General features: G+C 59.7%; 1 protein-coding gene across 4 annotated transcripts in view; it reads right to left on the bottom strand.

The window, feature by feature from the left end:
* GTF2IRD1 (GTF2I repeat domain containing 1) overlaps positions 1–27,761 on the bottom strand; it is a 96,954-nt gene that overhangs the window by 18,960 nt on the left and 50,233 nt on the right. For 3 of the 4 annotated variants that reach the window (XM_059414719.1, XM_059414716.1, XM_059414718.1), the window contains exons 10-22: positions 27,259–27,284; positions 26,399–26,507; positions 25,418–25,455; positions 24,881–24,961; positions 24,196–24,285; positions 18,437–18,484; positions 17,447–17,512; positions 16,577–16,760; positions 10,881–10,930; positions 10,606–10,662; positions 9,251–9,334; positions 5,752–5,935; positions 5,209–5,237 (exon numbers count right to left, since the gene is read on the bottom strand). In XM_059414719.1, the coding sequence (XP_059270702.1) occupies positions 5,209–5,237; positions 5,752–5,935; positions 9,251–9,334; positions 10,606–10,662; positions 10,881–10,930; positions 16,577–16,760; positions 17,447–17,512; positions 18,437–18,484; positions 24,196–24,285; positions 24,881–24,961; positions 25,418–25,455; positions 26,399–26,507; positions 27,259–27,284 (1,046 nt within the window). The remainder of the gene's footprint in view (positions 1–5,208; positions 5,238–5,751; positions 5,936–9,250; positions 9,335–10,605; positions 10,663–10,880; positions 10,931–16,576; positions 16,761–17,446; positions 17,513–18,436; positions 18,485–24,195; positions 24,286–24,880; positions 24,962–25,417; positions 25,456–26,398; positions 26,508–27,258; positions 27,285–27,761) is intronic. The other variant, XM_059414717.1, reaches the window with a different exon arrangement.

The following is a 27,761-nucleotide window of genomic DNA, read 5'->3' as shown; positions in this document are numbered from 1 at the left end:
TGCTCAACCCCACGGGCCGGTCTCTGGTCTCCCATACGTGACCTCGCCCACAGCATCTGGCCCAGACGCTTGGCTTCTGGCCGCCTGTCTCTCCAACACCTGAGCGTGGGAGGGCCCAGGGCTCACCCTTGGGCCCCTCCAAGCCGTCCACACTCATCCCCATAGTGATCCAGTTTCACGACCAAAACACGCTGCCGGCGGAATCGTCCCCACCCGCATGGCTCCAGCAGGATGCTCTCTCTGACTTACAGATCTGCCTGTCCAACCCGGCCCCTTAGTGTGTGCCTGACAGACCCTGACCCCTCTCGCCCTCCAGCTGCTCAGGACAAAATCTTTGGCGCACACCCCACGCTTAACTGCATCAGCAATCCTGCTAGCCTTACTTCCAAAGTATGTCCAGGGCCTCAGGGCCTTTGCACGGACTCCCTCCCTAGACGCTTCCGCTGGGATTTCGACATGGCTCCGACTCTCATTTCCCTCAGGTCTTAACTCCTGCTGGCCTCTCTAAACCTGTCCTTTTGACAATCCTACCTGTGTTGCATGTCCCCGCGGCAGTCGTCACTATCAAATTCGGTGCTCTTTGTCCTTATCTATCTTCCCCATTAAAAAATAAGCTCCACGAAGGTAGAGACTTTTTTTTTTGGTCTATTTTGTATTCCTAGATTCTGCCTGCCACAAAGCAGGCCATATATACGTGTATTTAATATACATACATATTTTATATATATACACAAATATGTATTTTTAGATATATATTTAAAGTTTGAGAGACAGAGTGCGCACAAGCAGGGGACGAGAGAGGGAGAAGCAGACTCCCTGCCGAGCAGGGAGCTTGCCGCGGACCCCAAGATCATGACCCGAAAAGAAGGCAGACGTGCGCCCTTACATATAATATTTTTCAAGTAATATCTACACCCGACGTGGGGCTCGAACTCACAACCCCGAGACCAAGGGCCGCACGCTCTTCCGACAATATATTTTTGTTGTACATAAACATAAACCCTAAGGATTAACTGTGAACCTGAAGGGGCAGAGGCAGGGCCCCTGTTATGGAAGCTGGCAGCCAGAAGGGGGCAGCAAAGAGCCACCCAGCGCGGCTGAAAGCTCAGGGAGGCGCCGGCACAAGCTGTGTGACCTTTAGCGAGTTCCTTAACCTCTCTGAAACTTGCGTTCTTCCTGTAAGACTGGTTACTGGGGGAGACCCCGTGTGCTGCTACGGGAAGGCTTTGTGACTGGCCGGATCACGCGCACGATGTAGAGGTCAGGTGTCCACGGTACGAGGAGCTGTCCGATGGCCCCGGCTGGGGGACGGGACAGTAACTATGACGCAGCCTGACCAGGGAATGTCATCGGGCGGTTTAAAAAACATCAGAAAGTGGTTATGTTTCCAGCGTGTGTGTACGTAAATGTACAGAAAGAACAACAGCGAGCTGTGAAGTTAATAAACTTGGGGAAAATCCGGAAGAAACGGATCATCCTAAAAACGAACAGCCGTCTAGGCACTTAGATTTCTGTGTGTTCCAAACTTCCACCATGGACACATACTCTGCATTTCCCTTCAGTTTTTACGACCTCCTAGAATGTTCTGTGGTTGTTCCTACACCAGCCCCCCGGGCGGAGGGCCTCTCCTTCCTGGGTCACCGATGCTGCTTCCCAGCATTACCCCAAAGAGCCTCTGCTGCTGTGCTGGTGTCCACGGCCGGGGGCCCCTCTGGGTCTGGCTCCAGGGTCACCCAGATCCCTTCCACAGCAAACACGTCCTCTGTGCTCTGTGGGGAACGGTGGCCTGTGGCTCCTGGTGCACATCTGTGCCCGAGAGCTCGATGCCGGGGGCTTTGAGGGACTCTGAGCGACTCCTAGTGCTGTCCCCAGGTAACCGTAAGACAATATGAGGCGGATCCTGTCATTTCGTCGACTCAGAAAGCAAGCCTCCAGTGCCACCAGAGAGAGCCTGAATCACCGGTGAAGTTTCTGGTCCAGGCCTTTTCTAATTCTGGCCTCACTCTTTGCTCCCCCAACCCCTGTGCCTCCGCACCGCAAGAGCCCAGCCCCGCACCTGCCTCCCAGCCCCGCCGGCCCGGCCTCCGTGCTTTAACGCAGTTCAAGCCCACTGAGGCAGCCAGCAGCTCCAACAGTGTGGAGCTCTCCTGTTCTCACTCGCGACGGCTCCTGAGCTCACGCCTGGGTCACCCGGGCCCACTGAAAGGCAGGACTGGAGTTCACACTGGTACGAGCAGAGGGTCCGGCCCCCCCACCCTCTGCAGCCCCAGGTCTCTCCACCAGGCCCCTCCAGCCAGCATGCCGACCCCATTGGGGATCTGTCAAGCGGCTGGCCCTCGGCTCCCCCCACCACCAGAGGCCCGAAATCACACCCACTGTCCTCTGAGACTCAGTCCAAGTCCGTCATTACCCAGGCGCCTGGCCAATACTCTGGAGAAGGACTAACAGACACTGGGGGGGAAACTGAGGCCCGGAAGGCAGAAGTGATGTACCCAGTTGGGATAACACTAAAGGCCTCTGGTATCGTCTCTTTTGCCCCAGAACAAAGCTGGCTCTGAAACGTCCACACCCTCGCCTCACTCTGGCCCAGCCCACGACTCTAGGAAGCATCATGAACAGCGTCATCTTCTTTAGAATTCACTTGTCTTGGAAGGTTCTTGTTAGGAAAGGCTTCTGTGGGAGCCTTTGCTAAATCCCCTAGAAAATCTCAGAGCTAACCTTAACAGGCCTCCCCCTCCAGGAAAGCCTCCCCTTCCCAAGCCCCGCACCTCCCCATGGCACCCCTGATCTGGCCCCTCCCACCCTGTCCCACCCGTGGACCAGACCCTTCCCCAGTCACTGGTCGGCTTGCACTCAAACTCTCTGTAGTAGGAAGCTGCTACACGGGTGGGCTTCTTAGAAGGTTCCAGGCCCTGGGGGACCTCAACAGGGAGGAGCAAGGGGCATCTCTCCAACCTTCGGCATGGACAATTGTCCATGTCGTCTTGTAGGCACCAACGTGGACACATGAGAGTCAAGACTTGGTGGCCCCGTGACCCTAACTCCTTGGCCCTGTGACGCCTTCTGAAACCTGGACACGAGCCCAGGGCAAAGGGGAGGGAAATGAACTCAGACTCTCCACCATGCCATGCGGCCTTTCGTAGAATCTGGTTTAATTCTACATGTCTTGCGCTTCTGAGTTTCCATTCCGTATTTCTGGAAGAGGACGGAAGGAATAGGAAAAGTGTCTTGGCCATGACACGCCACACCCTCCTGGCCACGCTGGTTTCAACCCTGCCCCCGCCCCAGCCACGGCCCCCGGTGTCTCCCCTGTGTGCCTTCGCTTGCGCTGGGCCCTGCGTCTGTACTGTTCTCCTCGTCCCCGAGGCCCGGCTCAATGCCACCTCCTCCAGGAAGCCTTCCTAAACCCCAGGAACAACCGCTGCCACCGTCCCCGTGGCTGAGCACCTCAACGTCACTGCCAGCCTGGGCTGAATGATGCGCCAACGTCTCACTCAAGCGTCAGGATGAAGCCCCCAGGACAGCAGCGGGAAAACAGTCCTCCACAGCCCGCCGGTCACTGCCCACCATTTACCCAATTGTGATCACCTAAGGAGGCAGGTACGCCTTTCCCCATCACAGAGAGGAGCAAGCAGACGCTTGCGGATGGAAAATAAGGCGCCCAGAGTCACATGGGTAGTAAGGGGGGGTGGGGCAGGGATTTGAACCCAGGTCTGAGCACCAGGCTGGGCTTCCCTACAGTCTACACGGTCCACGTGCTGCCACCGGCCCACAGCCCATGTCCACCGTCCACATGCCCTGGGCACCCGTGTCCGGTGCAGCCCACCTGCCTCCAGACTACGGCACCTGCCGATGTCCCACCTCCCCCAGACCCCAGACCCGAGCTCCCTCTCTGGTTCACCTGGGGACCCCAGGAGCTGGCCTGTGTCAGGAAGCTCCTCTAACTGCCAGTGGGCCACCAGGCTCCCTGGGCTGGGGGGGGCTTGTCAGCGGGATGGCCCAGCCCTGTGGTCTGCGGGAAGGTTGCCGGCGAACCCTCTGCCCCCCTGTGTTCCTCTGCAAAGCTTGACTTTCCTCTACTCGGCGGCTGCTGGGTTATGGACCACCCGCATCATGGGGCCTGCCTGCCTGGAGCCAGGCTTGGGACCCAACGGTCCCTTCACCAGAGGTGGGCATCTGGGCGAGTCACTGATGTTCCCTGGGCCTCCATTTCCTCCACCGTATAAAGGTCACAGGGCAAAGCCTCGTAGCCCAGGTCAGGTGTCAGAACTGAATTCCTTTCCTGCTCGGCAAGTTCATTAACGATTGTGTCTGCCCTCTGCCCCAGGGCAGCAACACACTCAGGCCCCTACAAGGACCCTGCCTTCTGGAAGGAGGGGCTGGGAGCACACAGATGCTCTCTGCGTTTCTGCTCTCCCCCTGCAGGGATGGGGCCTGGGCCTGGGCCAGGCCACAAGGCTTCCCGTCTCTCCATGCACAGGCTCTGGGGTCAAGAACTCAGCAGAGGCAGCGTCAGCCCTGGAGACTCCGGGGCAGCCCAGAGGGCTCCCGAGGCAGTCATGTTGCCCCCGCAGGGACAGGGACAGTCTCTGCTCCTTCAGGGTTTTCTGGTCTTTTTTTTTTTTTGTAATCTCCATGTCCGATACGGGGTTTGAACTCACAACCCCAAGATCAAGGGTCACGTGCTCTACCGACGGAGCCGGCCAGGCGCCCCTCTCCTTCAGGCCTTAGGAGGGCCAGGACACAGCCCGCGGAGGAAATGGAGGCAGCAGAGGCTTTGGAAGGCGGTCAGGAGAGACAGTTGCCACCTGAGGCTGAGGAAGCCCTTGCCCAAGTCCGGGGGTCCTTAGGCAGAAACCCCTCCCTCTGCAATGACGAACCACCCGCCACCAAGCTCACCCACACACGGAGGTCAACCCGGCCCCCGCATCAGGAGCAGAGGGCACGGACCCGGCCCAGCCCCTCCCTCCCGAGCCCTGGCCGGGTGAACACGCGAGTCCCCGTGCCCCGCCGTCCCCCTGTTCTCGGCCCGACGTTCCGCGGTGGCCCTCCTCCCCCCACCTGGGGCCGCTGCCCAGAGGAGGTGGCAGAAGAGAAGGACGGGGCCTGGCGTCCCACAGTAAGCCGGGGCTCCGGCCTCTGGCCCCCAGCACGGCGGCCGGCCTGCCTCCCACGCCAAGCGGCCCCCCCCCAGCCAGTGCCTCTTACCAGGCTTTGGGATGAGTCCTTGAAAAGGCCTGGAAGAGAAACGGAGAGGGGAGCATCAGGGGGGAGCCGGGGGCTCTGCAGAAAGATCTGGGGCCCACCCCACACAGGCTGCCTCAGGATGGCGTCTTAACCAGCTGCCCGGGGACTCGTTGCTCGGCTCGGCCGGATACAGTGACAGTGCGGTAGTGTGCTGTGCGGGAGGGGGCCCGGGGCCTCCTGCTGGCTCCGGGACCCCAGGCAAATCCCGTCTCCCCGTCCTCCCCTCTGGAGTGGGCTGACTGCCTCTCCCGGGGCCCGGGAGGGCAGGGAGTGGGAGCTGCAGGCAGGTCTGGAAGGAGGTGACAGGAAGGCCACCGCTCTGCTGTGGGGGCTGACGTACGGTTCCCTGCGCCCTGGCTGGCCTGCAGTCACCCTTCTGCACCTCCTGCCCCAACGCGGGACCCAGGAGGGCACCGGAGAGTGGAACAAAGCAGGACCAGATCACATGAAAGGCTCGGGGTCCCGCTCCTACGGGTCTGGCCTCCTCATCCTTCCCCTGAGTACCTGGTGACCGTGAACTTGATCTTGTCCGCCACGGCAAGGATCCTCTCCAGGTTCTGGGAGCCAAAGGTGCAGGGCTTTCGAAACGGGATTCCCGGGGGGAGCCCCTCGATGATCACCGAGCCAGGGTTACTCTTGATCCGCTTGTAGGGGACCTGGACGGGGTACTTGATGCCCAGGGCTTCTCCTGTGGAAGAGGGACAGAGCGTGTGTCGTCAGGAGACAGAGCAGGGCTGGCGTGTGGACGCGGGGGTGCACACGCGATGGGAAGGCGTGCGTGTGGGGTTGGGGGGGTAAGTGGGCTGGCGTGTAGCCCCGTGGGAAGGGACGATCAGTGCGGGGCCGGGAGTTAGGGGGCGGGTCGTGCAGGGGTGCCGAGTGTGTCCACGCAGGGCTGAGGAACAGGCAGGCACATGATGCTTCGGCCATGGGGAGGACAGTGGCTCAGGTTCCTTGGTCTCTCCTCCTGGAGGATGGGACCCGTGGGCGTGGCTGGCCCTTCCCTACAACGCCTGACCCTCCGTCAGCACCCCCGGGACCCACCCCGCCTGAGGACAGACTGTGTTCGGGGTCCCTGCCGTCCGTCCAAAGGGCTCACTGAGAGCGCCATCCCCCACGTTGGCAGGGGGGATGACATGTCTTCATTATGACACGATGCAGAAATCTCCTCCTGTCTCAGCGTGAGGCGCTGATCCTTCTCTGGGCAAGAAACTGGTTTTTATCTCAAGGACACTGGGACTGGTAATACCAGACTCATTTCCCTTTTTGCTCTGGCTCCCAGGAAACTCAGAGCCTCATCTGTCATCTGTATCCACCACTTACAGAATCTTGGTGGTTTCCTAGGACCCCTGACTTCTGGCCATCATTCCAGCCTGTTTTTTTCTTTTTTTTTTTTCATTGAGATATAATTTCCATACCATAAAGCTGAACCATTTGAACGTGTATGATCCAGGGGTTTCCAGAGCACACACGAGGTTGTTCAAGTCTCACCACTAGCTAGTTCCAGGACACATTCATCACTCCGGGGAGAAACCCTGCGGCCATCAGTGGTCTCTCCCCGTCTCTCCCCGAGCCCTGGCGACTGCTCCTGCTCTGTCCTGATGGATCTGCAGCCCGTTTTTAATTCTTTATCCTGACTGTGCTACTGACGAGGTCACAGGCGATGGCTAAGAGATCCTTTTTGAGATGAAAAAATAATTGGACATGCAGGAAATTTTATACCCGTGATCCATCAACGGGAGCACCGCTGTCTCCACTTCTACCCTCTCCGCTGGCCCTTGCTACAATGACGGATGGCCTCCGTGTGGCCAAATCCAGTAGACACCCGCCCTTCTCTCGACATAGTTCGGCACAGATGGCCACGCTCCCCGCCCTGAAGCCCTCTCCTTGGTGTCTATGACCCTGTACTTTCCAGATTTCCACTCTTTCTGGTCACTCTGCTCCTGCCTGGACCTGACCTCTAGACACCAGGGCTCCTTGGCCTTGGTCTGGGTCCTCTTTTCGGCTCCTCTGCCCCCTTGGCCTAAACAGTAGACTGGATCCCCACTTGCCTATGAGTCTTTGCAAGACATGCAAGACGGCACCCATCCTCTCCCCGTCAAGCTTCCCCTCCTTGGTGAGGGCGCTGCCCCTTCTCTCCAGCTGACCGTTTGGGTGTCCACCTGTCAGGCCGATGCTCCATCCCTGTCTCTCTCGCTCGTCAGGGTGATAGGTCGCGATCACCCGGTGAGCATGTGGGGTTTCCCTGCCACAGGGATTGGATGAGGAATGGACATGTGACTCAGTGGGGGCCAATGAGAAACAAGGGAGGGGCTCAAGGAAAAATACCCTGCTCTCTGGAGAAAGCCTGTGAGACAGCCAGCCCCCTCCTTCCTTCCTCAGGGGGTAGGTGGGATAGCGCAACCCGCTGTGGCCATTTTGCCATCAAGAGGGAAGCCAGCCTGAGACTGATGTCCACCTGGTGGAAAGACACTAAGGAGATCTCGGAACTGCTGGATCCAGCTGATCCTGAAGGCGGATCTACTGCTGGAATTTCCAGGCTGTGCGCTCTGGCTGAAGATACTGCCCAGAGACAGCTGCACCAACATTCCTCCCAACCCACAGGCTCCTTCAGCGTCGCCAACACTCCCCCATGGAGAACTGGACCTATGTCCCCTCCTCTTGACCCGGGGCAGGACTTCGTAATCACCTCCACCAACAGAGGACCGCGGAGGCTCCCAAAGGTGACAGCTCCCACCTGGCTGGCAAATCCAGCCACCTTGGAGTCGCTGGGCTGGGGCTGGGGAGTCCACGTGGGGAGACAGCATGGGAACAGAAACAGAGGCCCGAGCAGCCCGGCTCTTCCCGTGCCAGCTCTTTCCCCGGCCCAGCGGTCCCACGTGAGCGAGGAGCTGTCAAGGTGACCCCAGCTTCAGCCACCTTCCGACTACGACCCCAGGACAGACTCTGAAGGACAGCCACCCCGAACCGCTCCCAGACTCCTGACTCACGGACACCACGAGGAATAATAACAGCCGCTGTTCTTTAGGAGGCTCAGTTTGGCCTGGTCTGGGCTGTGGTCCTACACGCTGAGCCGGCAGCCCACCAACACCCTTGGCTGGGGCAGCCGGAGTGTTTGTTTTTGTTACTTGAGGCCTTAAAGCACCTGAACCACACGAGCCTGTTTTCTTCAAATCAGACTCAACGGGAGGCCTCGGCCCCCTTCGCCGTCCTGCTCCCCACCAGCTGGGCACCTCCAAGTCGACCTCTGTAGCTTGCTCCGCTCCATCCACCGTCCTCCGGCACCCCTGCCGGGGCCCGGCCAGCCTGTCGTCACTCCGGCTCCGAGCCGGTCGCCCAGCCCTGCCCTCTTGCCCCCATTCACCTTCCTCGTGGGCAGCCAGGAAGACACTTTACAACTAGAGTGCCTTCTGTCGCTTGAGTCCTCCCAACGAAACACAAAAGCAAGACCATGGTTCCTTCGAAGGGCCTAGGGGACGGGGTCTGTGTCCTGGTAACCCTGTAGACAGGGCCCCGCCCCTCCAGCCCCTCGTCCCCACTTCAGCCTCCGGTCCCTTCCTAGGATAAGCCCCAGGGCCTTTGCACGTGCTATTACGTTAGCTGGTCTGCCCTTCCTTCTCCGCGAGATGAACTCCTTACCCACCCTTCAGTTCTTTCTTTAAAGAGGCCTCCCTGGCTCCCTCCCTAATCCAAGTTAGTCTCTCCTGAGCAGCTCTGCTCTTTTCCTGTGAAATCGTGGAACAGACCCTTGTCGTTATCAGATTCTGTGTGTGGTGACTGAAGGGTTGTCTCACCTCCCTGGCCTACAGGGCCCAAGAGGGCAGGGCCTCTGTTTCCTTCACTGCTGTTTCCCAGTATATAGTAGGTGCACAAGAAACGTCCGTGCGTGAGTCCCTGGTTTTCCCAGAAGTGACCACGGCCCCGAGCAGGAAGTTCCCGCCTCTCCTCCCACAGCAGGCAGGTGGGCTGCCCTCCCCCCCTGCCCGGGCACCCCGGGGCTCACCGTATTTCTTATTGAACAGATCTTGGACTTGCTCCCTCAGCGTGTTGGCGATGTCGATGCGTGAGAGTCGAGCGTCATAATTCTCTGCAAAGGGAGAACCGGTTATGGGCCGGGGCTGTTAAATTCAAAGGCACTTGGGGACTTCTAAGGAATGTGATTTTCTAAGGGTGGGGAGGTCCCTCTCGGGCAATTATCAGACCCTCAGAGTGGGCCCCTCAGAGTCCCTCAGAAGGACCGTCTAGACGGAGACGTGTTTTTCCAGAAGGACGCACACAGTTGTGCCAACAGCCGTGAGTGGGGAAATGAAATTAATTGTCGGCCTTTGAAAAGACCAAAGCAGTAAATAAGCCTGGGAGATCAGAGGCCCCACGAGTGGGGCGCAGGTTCTGGGGCTCGGCGGGGCCGGTCCGAAGGGCCACCCCAGGCCACTCCCCCAGCCGGGGGGGCGTTGTCTAAGGAGCCCATGTGCCAGCCATGCCATGGGGGCCCCAGAAGGGCCCCTGACCTTGAGAGGCTGCAGCCCGGCACTGCCTGGGGACACAGAAAGGGGAGAGAAGGAGGGAGGGTCCCCAAGGCGGCTAGGGTGGGCGGGTGCGGTGAGGACCCCCGGTCTGCTGTGAGGCTATGAGGAGCCGCTGGTGGGCTGGAAGCCAGGGGGTCCCTCATGGCAGCCACGTCCAGCTGCCCGGGAGACAACAGAGAGAGCGACAGGGCAGGGAGCAGCCACCCCTCCGGGATCTGGGTACCATCTCTGGGGTACCCAGCCACCCTCCGGGGGATCTGGTACCCCCGCTCTCTGGGCTGGCCCTTCCTGTCGCTGGTCCCGCTGACCTCTCTCCCCCTCCTCAGAGCCCCAGGGACCAGCCGGGGGCCACTGGGGAACGACGTGGCCTCGGGGATGCGTGGCCACCCCCTGGAGCTGCCCCCCCCAACAGGACCTCCTGCTTCTGTGTCTCCTGCCTGCCCACGCGCACGCACTGCCGCAAGCTTCTCCTACTTCCACCTTCTCCCTGCCTCTCGGCCCTTCTTGGCCCGCGATGTTCCTCCACAGAGCCGCTGCCCCTCGGGGCCCTCGCCCGTCTTTGGCTTCGGGCATCCAGGAGATGCTGACGGCCCGACACGGAGCGGGCCGGACGGACAGTGGGCCGAGTCCTGCGCCCTGCTGCCCCCCCCCCCCCACACCCTCCTGGAGCCTCTTCCTCCTGCCTCACCTGCCAGCCGGCCTCACTCAGTCCCCCAGGCCCCCGCATCGGGGGCCAGCCCCTCCCCCGACCCCCAGTCTGGCCCTCCAAACCCAAGCCAGGTCGAGGTCACGGCGCTGGGGCAGCTGACCCCATCCTGAGCTGCAACCTTACCTTGAAAACCCTGTCTCTTCAGGCTCTCGTCCACAAGAGGGTCCCCGGAATCCCTCTCTGGGGGGCGGGGGGAGGGGGAGAGAAGCCAGGGTGAGCAGCCAGCTCCTGGGTCCCCCCGGAGGGAGGTGGTGTCTGTGGGTGGGGAAACCTGACAGGGAGGGCGGCGGCGGGGGGCGCCGGGGGGCGGGACTAGGCTAGGGGATGAGGGATGGGGCAGAGCTGGGACCCCGCCCACAGCCGGCTGGCGCCTCGGCCCGTGACCCTGCCCGGGGTACCTTGGCTGTCCGTGATGGGCTCTTTGACTCCCTCGGTGAGCAGCTCGGGCCTGGAAAACACCACGAAGGGACAATCGCTCAGGTCCCTCCGGGCCTCCCTGTACAGGCCCTCCCAGCTCTGGGGTCCCCCCCATGGCTTCCCCCCTCCACCTGTCCTGCAGACCCACGCCTGAGACTGCGGGGCTCTGAGGATCGTGCCCAGAGGGACGGCGGCCCGACCCAGACCCCGGGGACGCTGCCCACGGTGTGAAGCAGAGAAGCAGCCGGGGCTGAGCATGGGGCGAGACCTCGGAGGGGCAGGCAGGGTCCGGGGTTTCTGGGGGACACCTCAGAGCTGCCGTGTCACTCGGGAGTCGGGGCCTTGGGGACCAGCCCCGGCTTTCCGCTCACATCTGTATCTCGAGACCGCACAAGGCCCTTCCCAGATGTCTGGTGCCCTCTTGACATGCTGGAGACGTGAACCGTTCCCATCGCCGCATGTACCGGGTGAGGACACAGGCGTTGAGGAGGTGAGCGAGTGCCCAAGGCCACGCAGCAGGGAGGGGCAGGGCTCCCTCAAGGCCTGCTCTGCTCCTGACTCGCGCGGGGGACGGTGGGGGTGCCAGTCTCCACTTTCCGGGCCTCAGTTTCCCCACAAGGAGAAGGGGGAGGAGTGTGTGTGTGTGGAGGGTTCTACACGCAGCTGAGGCCTTTCCCAGCTCCTGAGGCCGTGCTCCAGGCCGGGGCTGTGCCTCCTCCCTCCTCCCTCGGGTCCTGTGAGCCCGGCTCTGGGCAGATACCCAGGTGCCAGGTGCCTGCTGCCGGGGGGGGGGGGGGCGCGTAATGCCCTCAGAGTCCGGTCTTTGGCCTCCTTTCTAGGCCTGGTCTCCTCTGTGCCACTGCTTGGCTATCCCCATGATGGGGAGCTCATTACCTGTCCAACAGCCTCACCCACAGACCCTAGTCCAGCACGTCTATCCCGCGACACCCTTCGGGAGATCTGAAGGAGTGGTTCCGCGACCTGTCCCACCGCACTGTCCCCTGTCCGCCTTCCCCTGGCCTGCGTGGCCTCCCCAATGCCCTCAGCCTGCCACAGATTCCAGACCATGCCTCTCCCTCTCTTAGAGCGGACAGGCCTACCCTAGCTCGACAAGTCTGCAGGGAAAACAGGGCACTTAGAGTCAGTACCATATAGTACTATGTAATGAAGAGTTTGGTCCTTGTCCCTGTGTCCTGGGACATAACCTCTCCCCTTTGGTATTTCTCGAGGGGCAGGAATATCCGAGTTCTTATTCCTGGTGGGACCCTGAGATCACAGCTAAGTTTATGCTAATGAGGTGACTCGGGATTCTGGAACCCAGACCCGACAGTCAGAGGAAGGGGCTTTAGGTCACCTGATGTCCGCCCACCCTCCTGATTTCTGGGGTGGGCCGCAGACGGAGCTCAGTCACACAGCCAACGACCCAGGCAAGCGCGAATCCCAATAAAGACCGTGGGCACAGAAGCTCAGTGCTCGAGGGTGACATGCCCTGATACCATGGGGACCTTGACTTTCACGTCTCTGTCTGGCTGTCTTGATTACAGAACCCTTGACATAAAACCGTAACGGTAATACAGCGCTTTCCTGAGTTCTGTGAAGTGTTTTAGCTGATTACTGAGCCCCGGGACGGATTCTGAGACCGCTGCTCAGAAGCGTGGGCGGCCCAGGGAACCGTGAACTGGCAGCAGGAGCCTGCTAACACCCGGTGGTCGTTACCAGAACGCGCGGCAGCACCGCACGAGCCAGAACCTTCCACCACGACTTCCCTGGGTAGCCGTCCCCGTCCGTGTGAATCCACGCGTGATTTTCAACTTCCAAAGGGTTTCTTAACTTCGGAGAACTGAATGAAAGCAAGGGCCCCTCTCCCCAGGAGGCACAGGAGATGTGAACTTGGCACACAGGTTCAAGGACTGGGGTAAAGAACACTTTTCGACCGGAGGTTAAGAAGGTTTAAATTGACTTTGTGCCACCCGTAACTGGTCGTGGTTGTCTGGGATATTGTTTAGAAGGACAAGGAACTCAGAAAGAGTGACCATTAGGGGCGCCTGGGTGGCTCAGTGGGTTAAGCCTCTGCCTTCGGCTCAGGTCATGATCTCAGGGTCCTGGGATCGAGCCCCGCATAGGACTCTCTGCTCAGCAGGGAGCCTGCTTCCTCCTCTCTCTTTCTCTCTGCCTGCCTCTCTGCCTGCTTGTGATCTCTCTCTGTCAAATAAATAAAGAAAATACTAAAAAAATAAAAAACAAAAAAAGAAAGAAAGAGTGACTATCAGGGAGTGATGTCTCCCGTAGGTGTTACTCACACACAGGAACAAGCAGCCGACCGTTCAACACGGGTCGGAACTGCGTGGGCCAACATACAGGTATGGTTTCCTCGAAACAGGATTGTAAATGCCTTTTCTTTTCTTTATAGGTTCTTTTCACGTTTCCTTTTTCCTAGTTTCCTTTATTGTAATAATACGGTACGTTACATACATAACATATAAAAGACACGTCAATCGACTGTGTTATCGGTAAGGCTTTGGGGCAACAGTAGGTTATCAGGAGTTAAGAGGTTTTTTTCCTTCTTTGAAGATTGATTTATTTATTTTAGAGAGAAGGGAAGAGGCAGAGGGAGAGAAGCAATCTCAAGCAGACCCACCGTCAAGTGTGTAGCCCGACGTGGGGCTCGATCCCAGGACCCCGAGATCACGACCTGAGCCGAAGGCAGATGCTCAACCCACTGAGCCCCCCAGGCGCCCCTAGTCTGCTTACAGTGGACACACAATGTTATGTTCGTTTCAGGTCTAAGTGGCGAGGTTTGTGGGGAGTCAGAAGTTATATGTGAATTTTCAACTACAAAGGGGTGCGGGGGGCGGTCAGCACTCTTAACCCCCATATGGTTCTAGGGTAGATTTTAATTTATTTGTTTGATAGAGAGAGACACAGCAAGAGAGGGAACACAGGCAGGGGGAGAGGGAGAGGGAGAAGCCGGCTTCCTGCTGAGCAGAGAGCCTGATGCGGGGCTCGATCCCAGGACCCTGGGATCATGACCTGAGCCGAAGGCAGAGGCTTAACCCACTGAGCCACCCAGGTGCCGCATGGTTTTTATTTTTTTAATTCAATTTCATTTTTCTGCTGGACTTTAAAATGAGAAATAACAAAATACACGAAGGACCCAACTCTCTCAGAATCACCCAGCGAGGCCACCCCCTTCCCCCACCAAACACCGCGCCCAGCAAAAGCTCATCGCGTTCTCCTATGTGAGCTCTTGTCCTTGCCTGGCTTTCCCGGAGGCTGGAGTCGGTGAAACTTACTCCTCAAAACGGATCTATTTTTAAAGACATGAGCTCCTCATCCAGGTAACCACACGAACGAATCTCAAAAGCTAAGTGAGAGAAGCCAACTCAAAAGGCAGCAGCCGAATCATGGCACCTGTAGAACGTTCTGGAAAAGGCAAAGCGACGGCAGAAGAGAGATCGGCGGTCGCCAAGGGACACAAGGCAAGGTTTTGGGGGGACAGGGCTGTCCTGTCTCTTTTCTTCTTTTTTAAATTAAATTAGATTTTTTTATTTTTTTTTAATTTTTTTTTTTTTAAAGATTTTATTTATTTATTTGACAGAGATCACAAGCAGGCAGAGAGAAAGGCAGAGAGAGAGGAGGAAGCAGGCTCCCTGCTGAGCAGAGAGCCTGATGTGGGGCTCGATCCCAGGACCCTGGGATCATGACCTGAGCCGAAGGCAGCGGCTTAACCCACTGAGCCACCCAGGCGCCCCAAAATTAAATTAGATTTTTATTGATTTATTTTTGATCATGTTATGTTAGTCACCGTACGGTACATCATGAGACCAGCTCGTATCTTCAGGGCGGTGGCAGTTATAGGACGCATGAGCTCGCCAATGTTTAAACAGGTATGTGTACACCTAAAACTGGGGAGTTTTACTGAATGTCATTAAATAAACCCGATGTTAGGGGAAAAAAAAAAAGCTATCTTGATGGGGTACTTTGAGCGTGCCAGGCCCTTCGCTGAGCCGTGACCCCACTGTCAATCCGGGACGTGCTACGGTGTTCCCCAGTTAACAGCCCCTGAGAGCAAGCCGCCCAAGGTCACAGGGAAGAGCGGGAGGTCCGGACTCGGACCTAGGAGGTGGCCTCTCGAGTCCGCCAGAGAGTCACCGGGCTGACCCTCCTCCCTTTCTTAGTATAAAGCGGTGTGAAAAATGCTCGTGAGCACAGGAGAGGGAAGCTGCGTCTTCACTGACTGATGAGAGAAAGGTCAGCCCATGAGGCTATGCGTGAGCTTGGCTCCTGCCGCCAAGCCGCCCGAGAGCTCCTGATTCTTGGTCTGGAGGACAGATGAGGCAGGCGGCCCCCATGTGGCATGTCCCCCCTGAATCTGGATGTTCAGGACATTCCGCTCCCAACGTCCTGTCCCCGCCCCAGCCTCTCCCCTGAGCGGGGGGTGAGGAGGTGAGTCCCATTATCCACCTGCCATCTCCTGCCACCCCCGGAAGGCCCCGAGCGCCGCGGGCACAACAGACATCTGGCCCCACTCGGGATCGCGGCCTTCTCCTGCACCCCCCATCTCAGAGAATAGCATCACTGCCGCCCCGGGTGCTCAGCCTCGACCCCGAGCCATTCGGACCCCCCATTCTTGCACACCCCACGTCCGATGCATCAGCGCATCCTGACAGCCCATCTTCCGAACACGGCCTGAAAGTGACTTCTCACCGAGCCGCCGGCCTATCCCTGGGGCCAGCGCAAAGCCTCCTCCTTGGTCCTTGCTTCCGTCCTGCCCACAACCCCAAGGTCCCCTTCTATCTCACAGCAAGAGGAAAAAAAAAAGAGAGACCAGATCATGTCATAGTCTCTTTGGAATCTTTCAGTGAGTTCTCATTAAATGGAAAATAAAATCCAAAGTCTTTCAGCCAGGCCGAGACCCTCCGTGATCGCAACCCTGCTCCCTCCTGGGCTTTACCGCCCTGCCCTCACTCACTGGGCACAGCCATACCAGTGTATCACGGGCCTTCAAACACGCAACCATGTCCCCTGCCCCAGGGCCTTTGCACCTGCTCTTCCCGCTGCCTAAATGCTCTCTCACCAGATATCGGCATGCCTCGCAACCTTAGATAGGTTCCTCCTGCCCCTCTCTGCCCCCAGACCCCAGGTTCTAGCATTTCTCTCTCCCTGACATTATATGGTAGTCTTAGCCCACAAAACGGGCCAACTCAAGACGTGCATTATTTGAGTCTTCTGGAGCACCCTCATTCTTGTTCCTCCTGGTGCAAACCAGGGCCTCGGGGGACAGCACTCTGCCCCAAGCCCCATCACCCGCCATGAAGGTATGCCACGAATCTCCCAATTTGGGGGCCATCGCCGTCAGCAGCACCCCGGTGCCCCCCGCCCTGGATACCCACACACGCCCAGAGAACGTGCAGAACGGTCCAGGAGAGGTAGCTGGCTGGCAGATACCCATTCCACGTGGAGACACACGGGCAGGTTGCTTTGGGTCTGGCAGGCCCGGGCAGGGTCCGGGCAACCTCCCCCTGGCCCAACTGGGGCCAAACCCTCCCTAACACCCCACTGTTCCGAAACACCGTAAGAGCCTGCCCCGATGTGAAGACCAAGATGGCGCTCTGGTGCTCTCCCCACCCCCGGCACACTGGACCTGTCCCCCACCGCGGACACAGCCAGGCCTCACCTCTTGATGACAAACTGGATGCTGTTGCTCGCCTCCAGGATCTTCCGGAGCTTGGCGATCCCGAAGCAGTTGGGCCTGCGGAGGGAGATGCCTTCAGGCAGCCCCACCACAAACAGCTCCTCTGGGTACATCAGGAACTTGGAGTAGGGCACCTTGACGGGCTCCGAGATGCCAATGGCCTTGGCTGCGGAGACACGGCTGCTGTAGGGCCATCTGGGACCACGGGGGCCACGAGCCCCGGCTCCAGCCTCCCGCGTCGGCGGGGGTGGGGGTGGGGGTGGGGAAGCAGGTGGCAGGGCTCCCTCGAGAGTCAGTGCTGAGTTGACCACCCCCCAAACCCTGAGAGGTGGGTACCGTGACCCCAGCCTGCGGGCAAGAGACCGGGAGTTCAGAGGGCATGGGACACGAGGATGCAAGGGTTTCGGGAGACGGGAGAACGGGCGTGAAGCCTCCGGCCAGTGCCCAGCAAGCCACTGGGGCCTAATAAAAGAACAGCCTCCCCTGCCTGCCCCACCCCCATCCTCGTTCCCGGACTCTCGAGTGGGAAAGGTCTTGCTGGGTAGGTGTCCTCCTGAGGACCCCGAAGGAGAGTGTCCGTGAGGACGGAGGGGCAGCTACGGCAGTGGACAGAACAGGTTCTCCAACCCGAGGCCAAGGCCGACCGGGAGCGCACAGGTGGCAAAGGCCAGGGGCCGCGTGGCAGGAGGAATGGTTTCCCCGGGAGTCCCCATCCCCTTCCCGGTGCGCCCTGGCCCCTCCGTCTCCTCCCTGCCTCGAGGGCAGGGAACAGGAGGGACCCGAAGTCCCTCGGCACACGGAGCCGCTGCAGGGGGGTGCGCTGCCCGGGGCCCCGGCCGGCTCCTGGCTCACCGTATCGCGTGTTGAAAAGCAGTTCCACCTGCTTCCGTAAGGGCCGGATCACGTCTCCGTGGCTGTCTGGAAGGCAAAAGGCAGCCTGCTGGGCCTCCCCGGGGGCAGCGGGACCCCGCTTCGCAGCTCATGTCCCAGCTCTGCCGGCACCAAGAATGACCCTGCATTGGGACCTTGGAATGCGGGAAGGCCGGGGCCGTGGTGATAGCAGGAAAGCTACTTCCTCAGAAATGGCACCCCCGGACGGGTCCACAATTTCTGAACTCAACTGTCTGCTTCTAAAGCCAGGTCTACGGTGTAAAGATGTGGAAGATTCTGCTGCCTAAGCAGAACCACACATCTTTCGAAGCGCGTAAGTCATTCTAGACCGGCTCAGGGAGTGACTCGGCTAGTGGGTGAACAGCACGCCGGCACAGAGTACGCTGCCACCAGGTGGCGGTGGGACGTTTCAACCTCCCCCACACGGAGGTCGGGCCGGGGTTTAGGGAAAGGACCTTCTCTCCTTGCACACTCACTCCCATTCCGTCCCAGGGGCAGGTACTCCCAAGAGGAAAGAGACCCATCCCCGCTTTGATCTCTCCTCCTGCACAACTCTCGCTCAGCGGGAAGGGAAGGAGCGCTGTTCCTGAGAAGGAGCAGGGCTGTTGGACACAAAGCCAATTTTGCGCTTCCCGGCCTCAATGCAACTTGCTCGGACTCCAGACTTAAAACCTTTGTGCAGCGGGTGCGTGTCTAAAAATAAAGATGGGAAATGCCCTGGATTTCCCTTAACCAGAACGAGCTGCGTGTGCCTCTGACCAGGTGTCTCCTCGTTCTAGAACACGGGTCTATCAGCCTCCTCCCACTCTGGGCAGCCCACAGGACGCCCACCTGCAAACGGGGGGCTGGGGAGTGATGGCGTGGACAGAACCAGAAACACCGGGGAGAGGAAGAGTTTGGGGGGGAGGACAGATGGGGTGATAGGATGGAAGGAAATGGACGGCGCCTCACCCTCCACAGGCCGCTCCTCGGGCCGCGGGTCCTCGCTGGGGCCTTTCTCTGAAAGAGAACAGAGGATGCCAGGAAGCCACGGGCATGGTCTCCGGGCCCTGTGCCGCAAAGGTCAAGCCGAACCGTGGGGTGCAGCAGGCTGACTCTGGGGCAGAGCACAGCGGGCCCCCCCCGGATGGGGTCAGGGACCTTGATGCTGTACGGGCACCCCCACCCCTGTCTTCACACAGAGAGGCCAAGTTCAGAGCCACGTGTCCAAGCACGTTCGGTTCATACCCTCTGGAGACCAGACGCGTGTCGGTCGGGGCTTCTTGCCGCGTGCAAGGCTCTGCCCGCGACACGAGGACATGCGGGGACAAGGCAAAGCCCTCTCCTCCTGCTGTGACACGTGACACCAGATCGGACCCGGACGGCCAGTCAGCAGGGATGCCGCGAACAAAGACGGTTCGGTAAGGGGAGAGCAATTGGGCGCAGGCGCACGGAGCTACCCCAGGTCAGGGCGTCCGCGGGGCTCTCTGATGCGATGGCACGGACTTTCGCCTGAGCTCCGAGCAACAGACCCATCCTTGTCCCCAGACAGCTAGGACATGGCACGTCCACAAGGAAGGGGAGTACTGAAGTTATATGGGGGTGGGGACCTGTGCTAGCCTGTTGTTGAGGGAGAGGAGGGAAGGCTTCCTGGAGGAGGTGAGCACCTGGGCTGGAGGTGAGGGTCTAGAAAAGCAGTGGGGGAGAGGGACTCAGGCAGGGAGGGAGGCATAACGTGGGGGGCCGTGGCAACAGCCTTGCTCCACCGCCTCCCTCCGCAGCAGCTCTTTATGGCCAGGGCTGGGCCCAGGAAGGCCTCGAGGGCTGGTCAGCACTTGAAACCACCGGGAGGGGCTCTAACCGGGGACGCTCGCTGCCACTGTGTCTAAGCACCTCCGAGGGCCCGTTTCAGCCCAGGACGGGCAGCCGAGCTAGAGGGCAGCAGGTCAGGCAGAGCCCAGGTCTGCCAGACTCCCGGCCGCCGGCCCGCGCCCATGTGCTCTCCTGCCACCTCCTGGAGGGCGCACGTGGGGACAAGGGAGACGAGGCACGGTCCCCTGTCCCAGGCGGGATGGTGAGCCGGAAGGAAAGGCGCTGATCCCGGGTGAGCTGCCGGGAGTCCACAATCACTCAGGACGGAGGGAAAAATGAGCCTGTACCTGGGATCCCCAGACAAGCCTGAGGCTTGGGGCACAACGTAGAAGGCGCTGGAAGGTTCTGGAGGGCAGGAGAGGACCCGCCCCCTCCATTCCCTCCAAATCCAGGTATCCTCGGCCCCATGAAGGAGGGGCTTCTGTAGGGCTGGGGCCACTGCTGAGTGGGGGGCTGTGACCCATGTGCTTTGGGGTCCCAAATTCCAAACGTGGGGAACCTGCCAGATTCTCCACCCAGACGCAGGGGGCTGGGCTATTCACCGGCTCGCCACGCCCCCCATTTTCCACTGTTGCGTAAGTGGCGACACCCTCCAGACACGACCGAGGGCACGCCAAGGACCCCTGTGCTCTAGAGACGCCCACGGCCTCTGGGAAGGGAGGGAGGGACAATGTGTGCCCGACCGTAGCCACATGCATCCGCACACGTGCAGAAAAAGGACACAGGAAGGCCAAAGGACGCGAACCGGGCAGCGGCTCCAGGAGGGGGCGGGGAGCGCCTCCCGGCTGGGTCGCCGGGCCCTGCATCATTTATTTTATAATGCACACGTGTCAGCACATGCACACACACACCCCGTTCTAATCCACGGTGGTTCAGCATCTTCCTACTCCGTCCGTTTCGAGTGCGGTGCTGGGAAAGGCACCTCAGTCGGGCCGTCAGCAAACCCGAGCTCCAGCCCAAGGCTGGGTGCCACTGGGGAGGTGGACGGGCCAGACGGGACCTCAGGTTCCCACTCTCTGTCCCGCCAAAGAGGAGAAGCCATTCCCGTAGGTCTGCTGGTCTGTAGCCGCCCAGCCCCCTGCGATCCGGACGGAGACGGACACACGTGATCCTCTCTAAGGGGCACTGCGACCTGGGCGGCCAGGCCCCTCTGTCAGCTCATCCCGAGCCTCGGGTCACCCCACTGCTCCACAGACTGTCATCAAGTCTGGTCCCGTCCAGCCCAACGAGAACAGTCTTTCTTCACGACCACGGTATCAGAAGCCCATCCTGACCCACGGAGCAGACAAAGAGACACGCCCCTTCACCTCCCAGAGCGACGGTTCCAGCACTTTCTTCCGTCTTCCTGTGCTTTCCACAGCTGCCAACAGAGCAGCCCAGCGCCTTCACCGGCTCCCCACTCGCTGCCGATTTTGGGGGGCTGCCGGCAGTCCGTCAGGGGGATGCCACCAACAGGTCCCCGTCCCTTGTTACCAGTGACGTGGTCGTAAAGTCCTCCGTGCAGAAGACGCTGTCCAGGTTTCAGGTCATTTACAAGGACCGGACCCCGGGGACTCCCAGGGGTGCTCGTTCTGACCCCTTGTCACGTTGACCCATTTCTGGAAAAAGCAACTGTGCACACTGCCTCCTCACCAGCACCAGGAGGGCATCCCTTTCCCAACACGCACAGCAGAGGTCCCTCCCCATTCAGGGGTTCAGAAGAGGTGTCCCCTTCCTGTTCCCGAGGCTGTGCGTCGTCACGAGGCCCGGCGGTCTCTTCTGCGCGCGACTGTCCATCCGTGTTGCCGCGGACCCCGGGTTACCCCACTCGGGTCCCCTTCTGGGGCGACTCCTGTCCCACAACCAATCGAGGATATCCCAGGTCAACTCCGAACAACGCCAAGGGCCCGATCTGGCCGCGGAGCTTCCCACGGGGTCGGCAGAGGCTGTCGGTGGGGCCGGGACATGCCTCCGCCTCTCAGCTCCCCACGCACCCATCCTCTATTACGTAGATGCTGAGCCTAAGGGCAGCCCCTGGGAACCCCCCCACCTGTTAAACGCCAGCTCCGAGCCTGTTCCCTGGGGAGCTCTACCTATACGACATGTGTCCTCGGGCTGTGAATTTTTCCTGCGGGTTCCAGGCCAGCGTTCTGGTCTCTGAAGGCCACGGTAACGTTATTCTTGGGTGCACCGCCTGTCCTCTCGTGAGGCACCTGCCAGGGCAGAATCTTGCCGCCTGAACTACCTTTCCCCGACTGACTGATCCATAAAACAGGAAGGACCGAGTCCCCTCCTGGGACACCGTGGGAAAGCTCCCCAGAGGAGGCTGGGGTCCCCGTGGTCCCCGCTTCTCCAGCTGGCCTGCGATCGGCCCCAGATCCTGGGGTCCCACGAGCCGACGATGAATGAGTCTCTTCTCACGGTTTGGCCGTCCGTGTGGACACTGAATCCAGAACCAAACCCGGAACGGGCACGGGCTCTGGCCGTCTGCAGATTGGACAGACCCTCCTCCGGAAGTCGGTTTTCCACGGGCGTCGGCTCAGACTCTGTCCCCTGCGACCTCTCCGGTGCTGTAGGTGGGGGACCACAGCCCGCGGACCCCCACACATCACCTCACTGGGCGGGACTCCCGGGTCCTCTTCCTGCTCTTGTTTCCGGAACATTTCCCCACCAGACGGGAGCAGACGAGGAGCAGAGACGTTCTGCTTTCACTCCGCCGCCAGCAAACACGGCGCCACTGGGCTGGGCCGGTGGAAAACCTTCCATTTTTCCAGTCGTGAGTCTATTTTTGGTGTGTGTGTGGGGGGGTATGGATTTCTCAAGTGCAGCAAAGCACGCAGAAGACTATCATAATAAACACCCAGGAGCCCACCGGCCGGAAGGAGTGTGTTATTAGCGTCTGGTCATTTCTGCATCTGATTTCTTTTTTTTTTTGGCACCTGATTTTTTAATGAAACATGCAACAATACTGTTTTGATGTTTCCAAACTTCCATCAATGCTGTCATTCCTGCCTCCTGTTTCTGAGACCTCTTGGCCCTGTTTGTTTAATTTTACTGTTTTCAGAATAATCTCTTCGCCCACGTGGGGCTCGAACGCATGGCCCCGAGATCAGGAGTCCCACGCTCCATGAACTGAGCCAGCCAGGCGCCCCTGCGCTGGTCATTTAAACGCCGCCTGCTGTATGCTTCTGAATGCTATCCCCGGGCACCCCCGTTTTTTGCTCCCAATCGGGCCCACGTCGAATATCGCGCACATGGGAAACAAACAGAAGCCAGTCCAGTCCCCATCTTTGAGTTTCGTGGCCTGGCCCTGCTGGCATCCTGTATTTACAAAGCTTTACAAGTTTTAATTATTTGAATACTAACGTGATTTTCTAGCCTCTCTGTGAACCTTATGTCCCATACGTAACATAGCATCCGTCTTCAGGATAACCAACTTCTAAGAAATATCACCTAGTGATATTGACCGAGCGGCTTGATCAATAGTGTGTCCAACTTTTTGATTTTCGGTTCAGATCAGGATCTCAGGATCGAGCCCCACGTCGGGCTCTGCGCTCAGCATGGCGTCTGCTCGAGATTCTCTTTCTCCCTCTGCCCCTCCCTACATGGTGGTTCACACTCTCTCTCAAATAATTTTTTTTTTTTTTAAGATTTTACTTATTTGTTTGAAAGAGAGAGAGGGAACACAAGCAGAGGGAGTGGGAGAAGGAGAAGCAGAATTCTCGCTGAGCAGGGAGCCCGACATCGGGCTCAATCCCAGGATCCTGACGGAGCCACCCAGGTGCTGCTCAAAGAAATAATCTTAAAAAAAAAAAAGACCTTTACCTATAATTCTTTTATTATCCATGATAAATACAGAATATCTGTTGACAATGGCTGGAGATGGGAGCTGGGCACCTGAAAGCTACTGGTTTCAATTCTACGTGTTTTTGAACATTTCCAAAATGAATTTAAAAACACAAGACCTAGAGAAGCCCACACCTCCCCTGCCGCTATCTACCTGCTGGGCCAGTCCTCTTGGCTAGGATACTGCAATAGTCTGTTCCTGTCTTTGTCCTCTGTCCCCTGCGGTTTATCCTGAACCCCATGATCGGAGTAAACATGGTTAAAATGTCACTCATTAGCTCCAACCACCATCCACCCTGTGAGGAGGCTTCTGTCTCCACGGAGTCATGCTCCCATTCTTTCCTTTGACATGCTTGCCCTGCATAACCCACACCATCACCCACCTGCCTCCCCGACCTCGCTTTCCCCACCTCACTCTGCGCTAGCCACCCCGGCCACCTTGCTTCTCTTCGGACATGCCGGGCACAACTGACCACAGGGCCTTTGCACACGCTATTCCTGCCGCCTGCAAAGCTCTTTCCTGACATCCAATGGCTCCCACCACCTTCAGGTCTTTGCTCCAAAGTCACTTTCTCAGTGAGGTCCTCTCTGACTCCCTAAGTCCTATAATAACAACTGTACCCCCGGCCCTCACGCCTCCCCCTTCTGGCTTTGTGCCCCCCACTGCACTTACCACCCTGACTTTTCTCTTTCACCTCTTGATTTGCTTACTCTGTCTCCCTGCACTAGAAGCACATGGACCTTGGTTGTCTGGTATACTGCTCTGGCCCCGGCACCTCAGACAGGACCTCCTGGAACACAGTAGGTGCTCAGTAAACAGTCACTGAATAATAGAACAAGTTAATTCACATGGGGATTCCTGGGCAAGATGCAGAAGCCAGACTTTATATAAACCAAGCCGACTGCAAGTTTCCAGAGAGGAACCCAGCCTGCGCGGGGAGTCAGGCACACACTGGGTTTTCCCTGGGGGTGTCCTGGCCCACCCCGTCTCCCTGTGATACCCCCGGGAGGTGGGCCCCCAGTCCATTTCTTACCAGTCAGCATCTCCATCCCGTAACCAGAATCTTCTGAGGGCAGATGCCCAGGCATTGAGTCTGTCATCTCCTCAGAGGTGGGCGAAGGGTCTGGAGACAAAAATGACCCCAGCATCTTCTGCCTGTCCCACCCCGTCATGGTCCCTTGGGGACCCCTAGCCCCACGTGCCCGCGGAGGGGGACCCTTCAGGAAGCCGTGCCCCTGGAACTCTGGGAGGGCAGCTTTAGTGACCAGCTGTGTCAGAGGCCTGGCGGGGGCCCGAGGGGGTGTGGGACCCCACACTGAGCCTCCGGGGACCACGTCCACCCTGTTTTTCACAGACGTGGACACCGAGGCTCCCGGGCCTTCAAGTCTGACCCTCCTATTCCCATACCTCTTCTCCTCCCCCTGCCTTCTAAATCCCAGGGGAGCCAGGCCTGAGAGGGCAGGCTGTGCGTGTAGGGGGCACCTTTAAGAAGGCTGGAGCCAATAGACGGGACCGTCAGCACAGAGGGGAGACACAGCTGCAAAGAGGGTATGCCGGACCCCACCGCTCTCGGGACTGACTAGAGACCCCTTCTTGGCCCCGGGGAGACAGAGGTGATAGCCCAGGAGGGGACATGGTGGTTCTGGTCAGCCCGGGGGCGGGAGGTGCTTGGTTCCTGGAGGTCCATGCAGGGCACCCTTCAGACACCGGTCCCTTACCTGGGACGGTGACCTGAATAATATCTAGATCCTCTGGCTCAATTTTAATGGGCCTCAGCCCACTCAGCTCCCCAGAAGTTCCTGCGAGGCGGGAATGAGGGATCCAGTTAGGTGCAGGCATACGCTTGGCTGGGCAAAGCAAACCATTCTAGAACATTCTTCCATCCACAACTTATTCGTAACGCCCCAGGAAGTCATGCCGGCCCCGAGTTCCTGCCCAGCCCAGGAGTGGAGGGTCATCAGGCAAGCTCTGAGACCCACTGGCAAACAGGGGTGACACCGGAATCCAGGTGCCCCGACTCCCCCACAATGCCACCCACACCCTGCCTGGCCCTCCAGCCCCGCAGTGAGCTCCCAGGATGCTCAGAGGCCTGGGGCGCGGGGGGCAGGGACGGACAGTGTAACTCATCGGTACTGCGGGCGCATGGTCTGAGCTTGGCTCCCTCCTCCCCAAGGCTGCGGGGAGGGGAGACAGCGGGTGCTGGAGGATGCCCTCTCACCGCAGGACACACAGAGCGGGGTCCTGCTCCTCCTCACCTGGCCCACAGTCTTCAGAGACACCGTTCTTGTCTGACCTGTGGGAAGGAAGGAGACCGTGCATCAGCCCCAGCCCCCTCCTCCAGGCAGCCGGACACCCACGGGGGCTGCCAGCTCCACAGCCCCCGCCCTGGACCATGTTCACCCCCCTGGGGTCCACAAGACAGTCCTCCCTACAGGAAAGATGCCCAGGGTGGGGGTCTCCCAGGCCAGCAGTCACCCGCTGCCCCAGCCGAGATGCTCCGTATCCTGGGGTACGGGGTCTGGGTGTCCACCTTCCCCACCAGCTGGGAGCGCCTGCGGCCCGGCTTGGGCCAGAGCGGGAGCCCCACAGCTGAGCACAGTGCGGGTCGATCGGTGCTTGCAGGGGGCGGACTGAGAGCGGAAGGGGTACAGCCTGGAGGCGCTACCGAAGCCTGGGAGGAGGGGTAGGTAGCAAAGGAGGCAGGGCCCCGGACGGATGATCCAGTGAATTCACAGAGCACTGCTGGGGAGCCCCGGGCTGGGCTTGGGCTTCTGGAATAAATGGGCCGTGCCCAGCCCCCAGGAGCCCAGAGCCTGGGTGGGGGGACACTGGCGGACAGTGGTGACCAGGCCATGAGCGGAGTGCAAAAGCCTTGTCCACTCGCAGGGCAGATGCCCGACCTAGTCCGGGGGCCAGGGAAGGCCTCCGAGACAGGAGGCAACATCTGGCGAGATCCTGAGCAGGGACAGAGCTCTCCAGGTGGAAAAAAAGTCGGCAGAGACTCTGTTCTCCTGTCCCTTCGGGTTCTCCTCGGCCTGCAGCCGGGGAGGACACAAGGGTGTGTATGTCGGGGGCGGGGGTGTCTGTGCGGAATGACCCTGTGCTTACACACGGCGAGTGGGTGTCCGCAGCCTCTAGGCACGGCATCCTCTCGCCAGCCCCAGGCCTGGGGTCACACCACCAGCCCCGAGTGGCGGAGGCTGTAGGCCAGGGGCTGGGGCGGTGGGGGGCCTCACCGAGCAGTCCCGGGCAGCTCGAGGACAGCAGCGCGCGAGATCTCGGCAGAGGTATCCTCCGGGGGGCTGGCTGGCTCCAGCTTCGTGGGGTCTTTGGTAAACTTGTTCCCTGCGTAGAGATGTGGGGGAGGGGAAGGTCAGGGCCAAGGGCCTCCAGCCTCCGTCCACCTGCAGGGCACCCGGACAGGGGCCTGTGGGAGGCTCTTGGGGTCTGGTCTGGGCTCTGCCAAGCCAGGAATGGGTCCTGGGCAGAGGAGGAATGCAGGCCCCAGTGCCAGAGAAGGCCAGGGATCTCGGAGGACTGCAGGACAAAGCAGCAGCCAGAAATGACTGTCCTGACCTCACGTTCACTAGAACGCTGAGGGCTCCCTCAGAAAAGAGGCCAAGTTGCCCCCTGAGGCCGAACTGCAAAGCCGCCCTCTACCCCAGGAACTCGGAGGGAGACGCGTCTTATTACCATCCCCACTTCACAGATGCGGAAACTGAGGCCCGGGGGACCCTGGCCGAGGTCACAAAGCTGGGGGCATGGAGGGCCGGAACCGCGACCCAGGCACGTCCCACCCCAAGACCTGGGCTCCCTTTGCTGCACCAGGCAGAGCCCGACACTTCCTCCTGGCCGGGGATGTGCTGCCCATGGTGGGGGCCCCCGAGCCCTCGTGTGCGGCCAGGCTCACCCCCAACTAGCTGAGCTTCAGGGCAAAAAGCAGAACCCACTTCATGGTATAGCACGTGTTAGCTTCGTTATTCCCGAGGGGCTGTCTGCATCGGGGAGGCTCAGGCGCCCGCCCCACCCCAGGCTCCCGGGCTGACAGTACGACTTACTCGGCCACTTCAGAAAGGGCTGGCTGCTCCCCACGTACCTGTGAAAATTCGCTCATCAAACATCCTGGGGAGAAAGGAGAGACATCGTGAGGGCAATGCAGGCCTGGGCCCCCCCCAGGCTCGGGAACAGGCCCCCATGCCCCTCTGAGACGCTCACTTGAGTCCCACACACACGACTACCGCTACAGAGCTGGGTCCCAGGCTGGTCACACGTGGGGGCAGGAGACGGCATGTTCCAGAATAGCCAGGCACCCCAAACCCCTTCTCTGCAGTCCCCACCTGGTTCTGGAGGCTCCAACCTGTTCATCGTGGCGCCCCAGGGGCTTCCTCCCACCCTGAGCTCTCTAAGGCCACCGCTGGAAGATGGCCCGGGGGCCGACCTCCCTCCCAAGAAGCTCTCTGTGTTCTGTGCAAGCCAGGCCTGTCACCAGATCACAGCCACTGGGGGCTAATGCACGGGACCCCTTACACATGTCTTGGAAGCCAACAGAGCCCAGGCAGGGAGGCCGTCGGGCAAGTGCACAACAGGGCCATGCCGTCG

Source organism: Mustela nigripes, chromosome 11, assembly GCF_022355385.1.
Source record: "Mustela nigripes isolate SB6536 chromosome 11, MUSNIG.SB6536, whole genome shotgun sequence".
In the NCBI taxonomy this organism is placed as follows: Eukaryota; Metazoa; Chordata; class Mammalia; order Carnivora; family Mustelidae; genus Mustela; species Mustela nigripes.
This window is presented reverse-complemented; position numbering and strand designations above follow the sequence as displayed.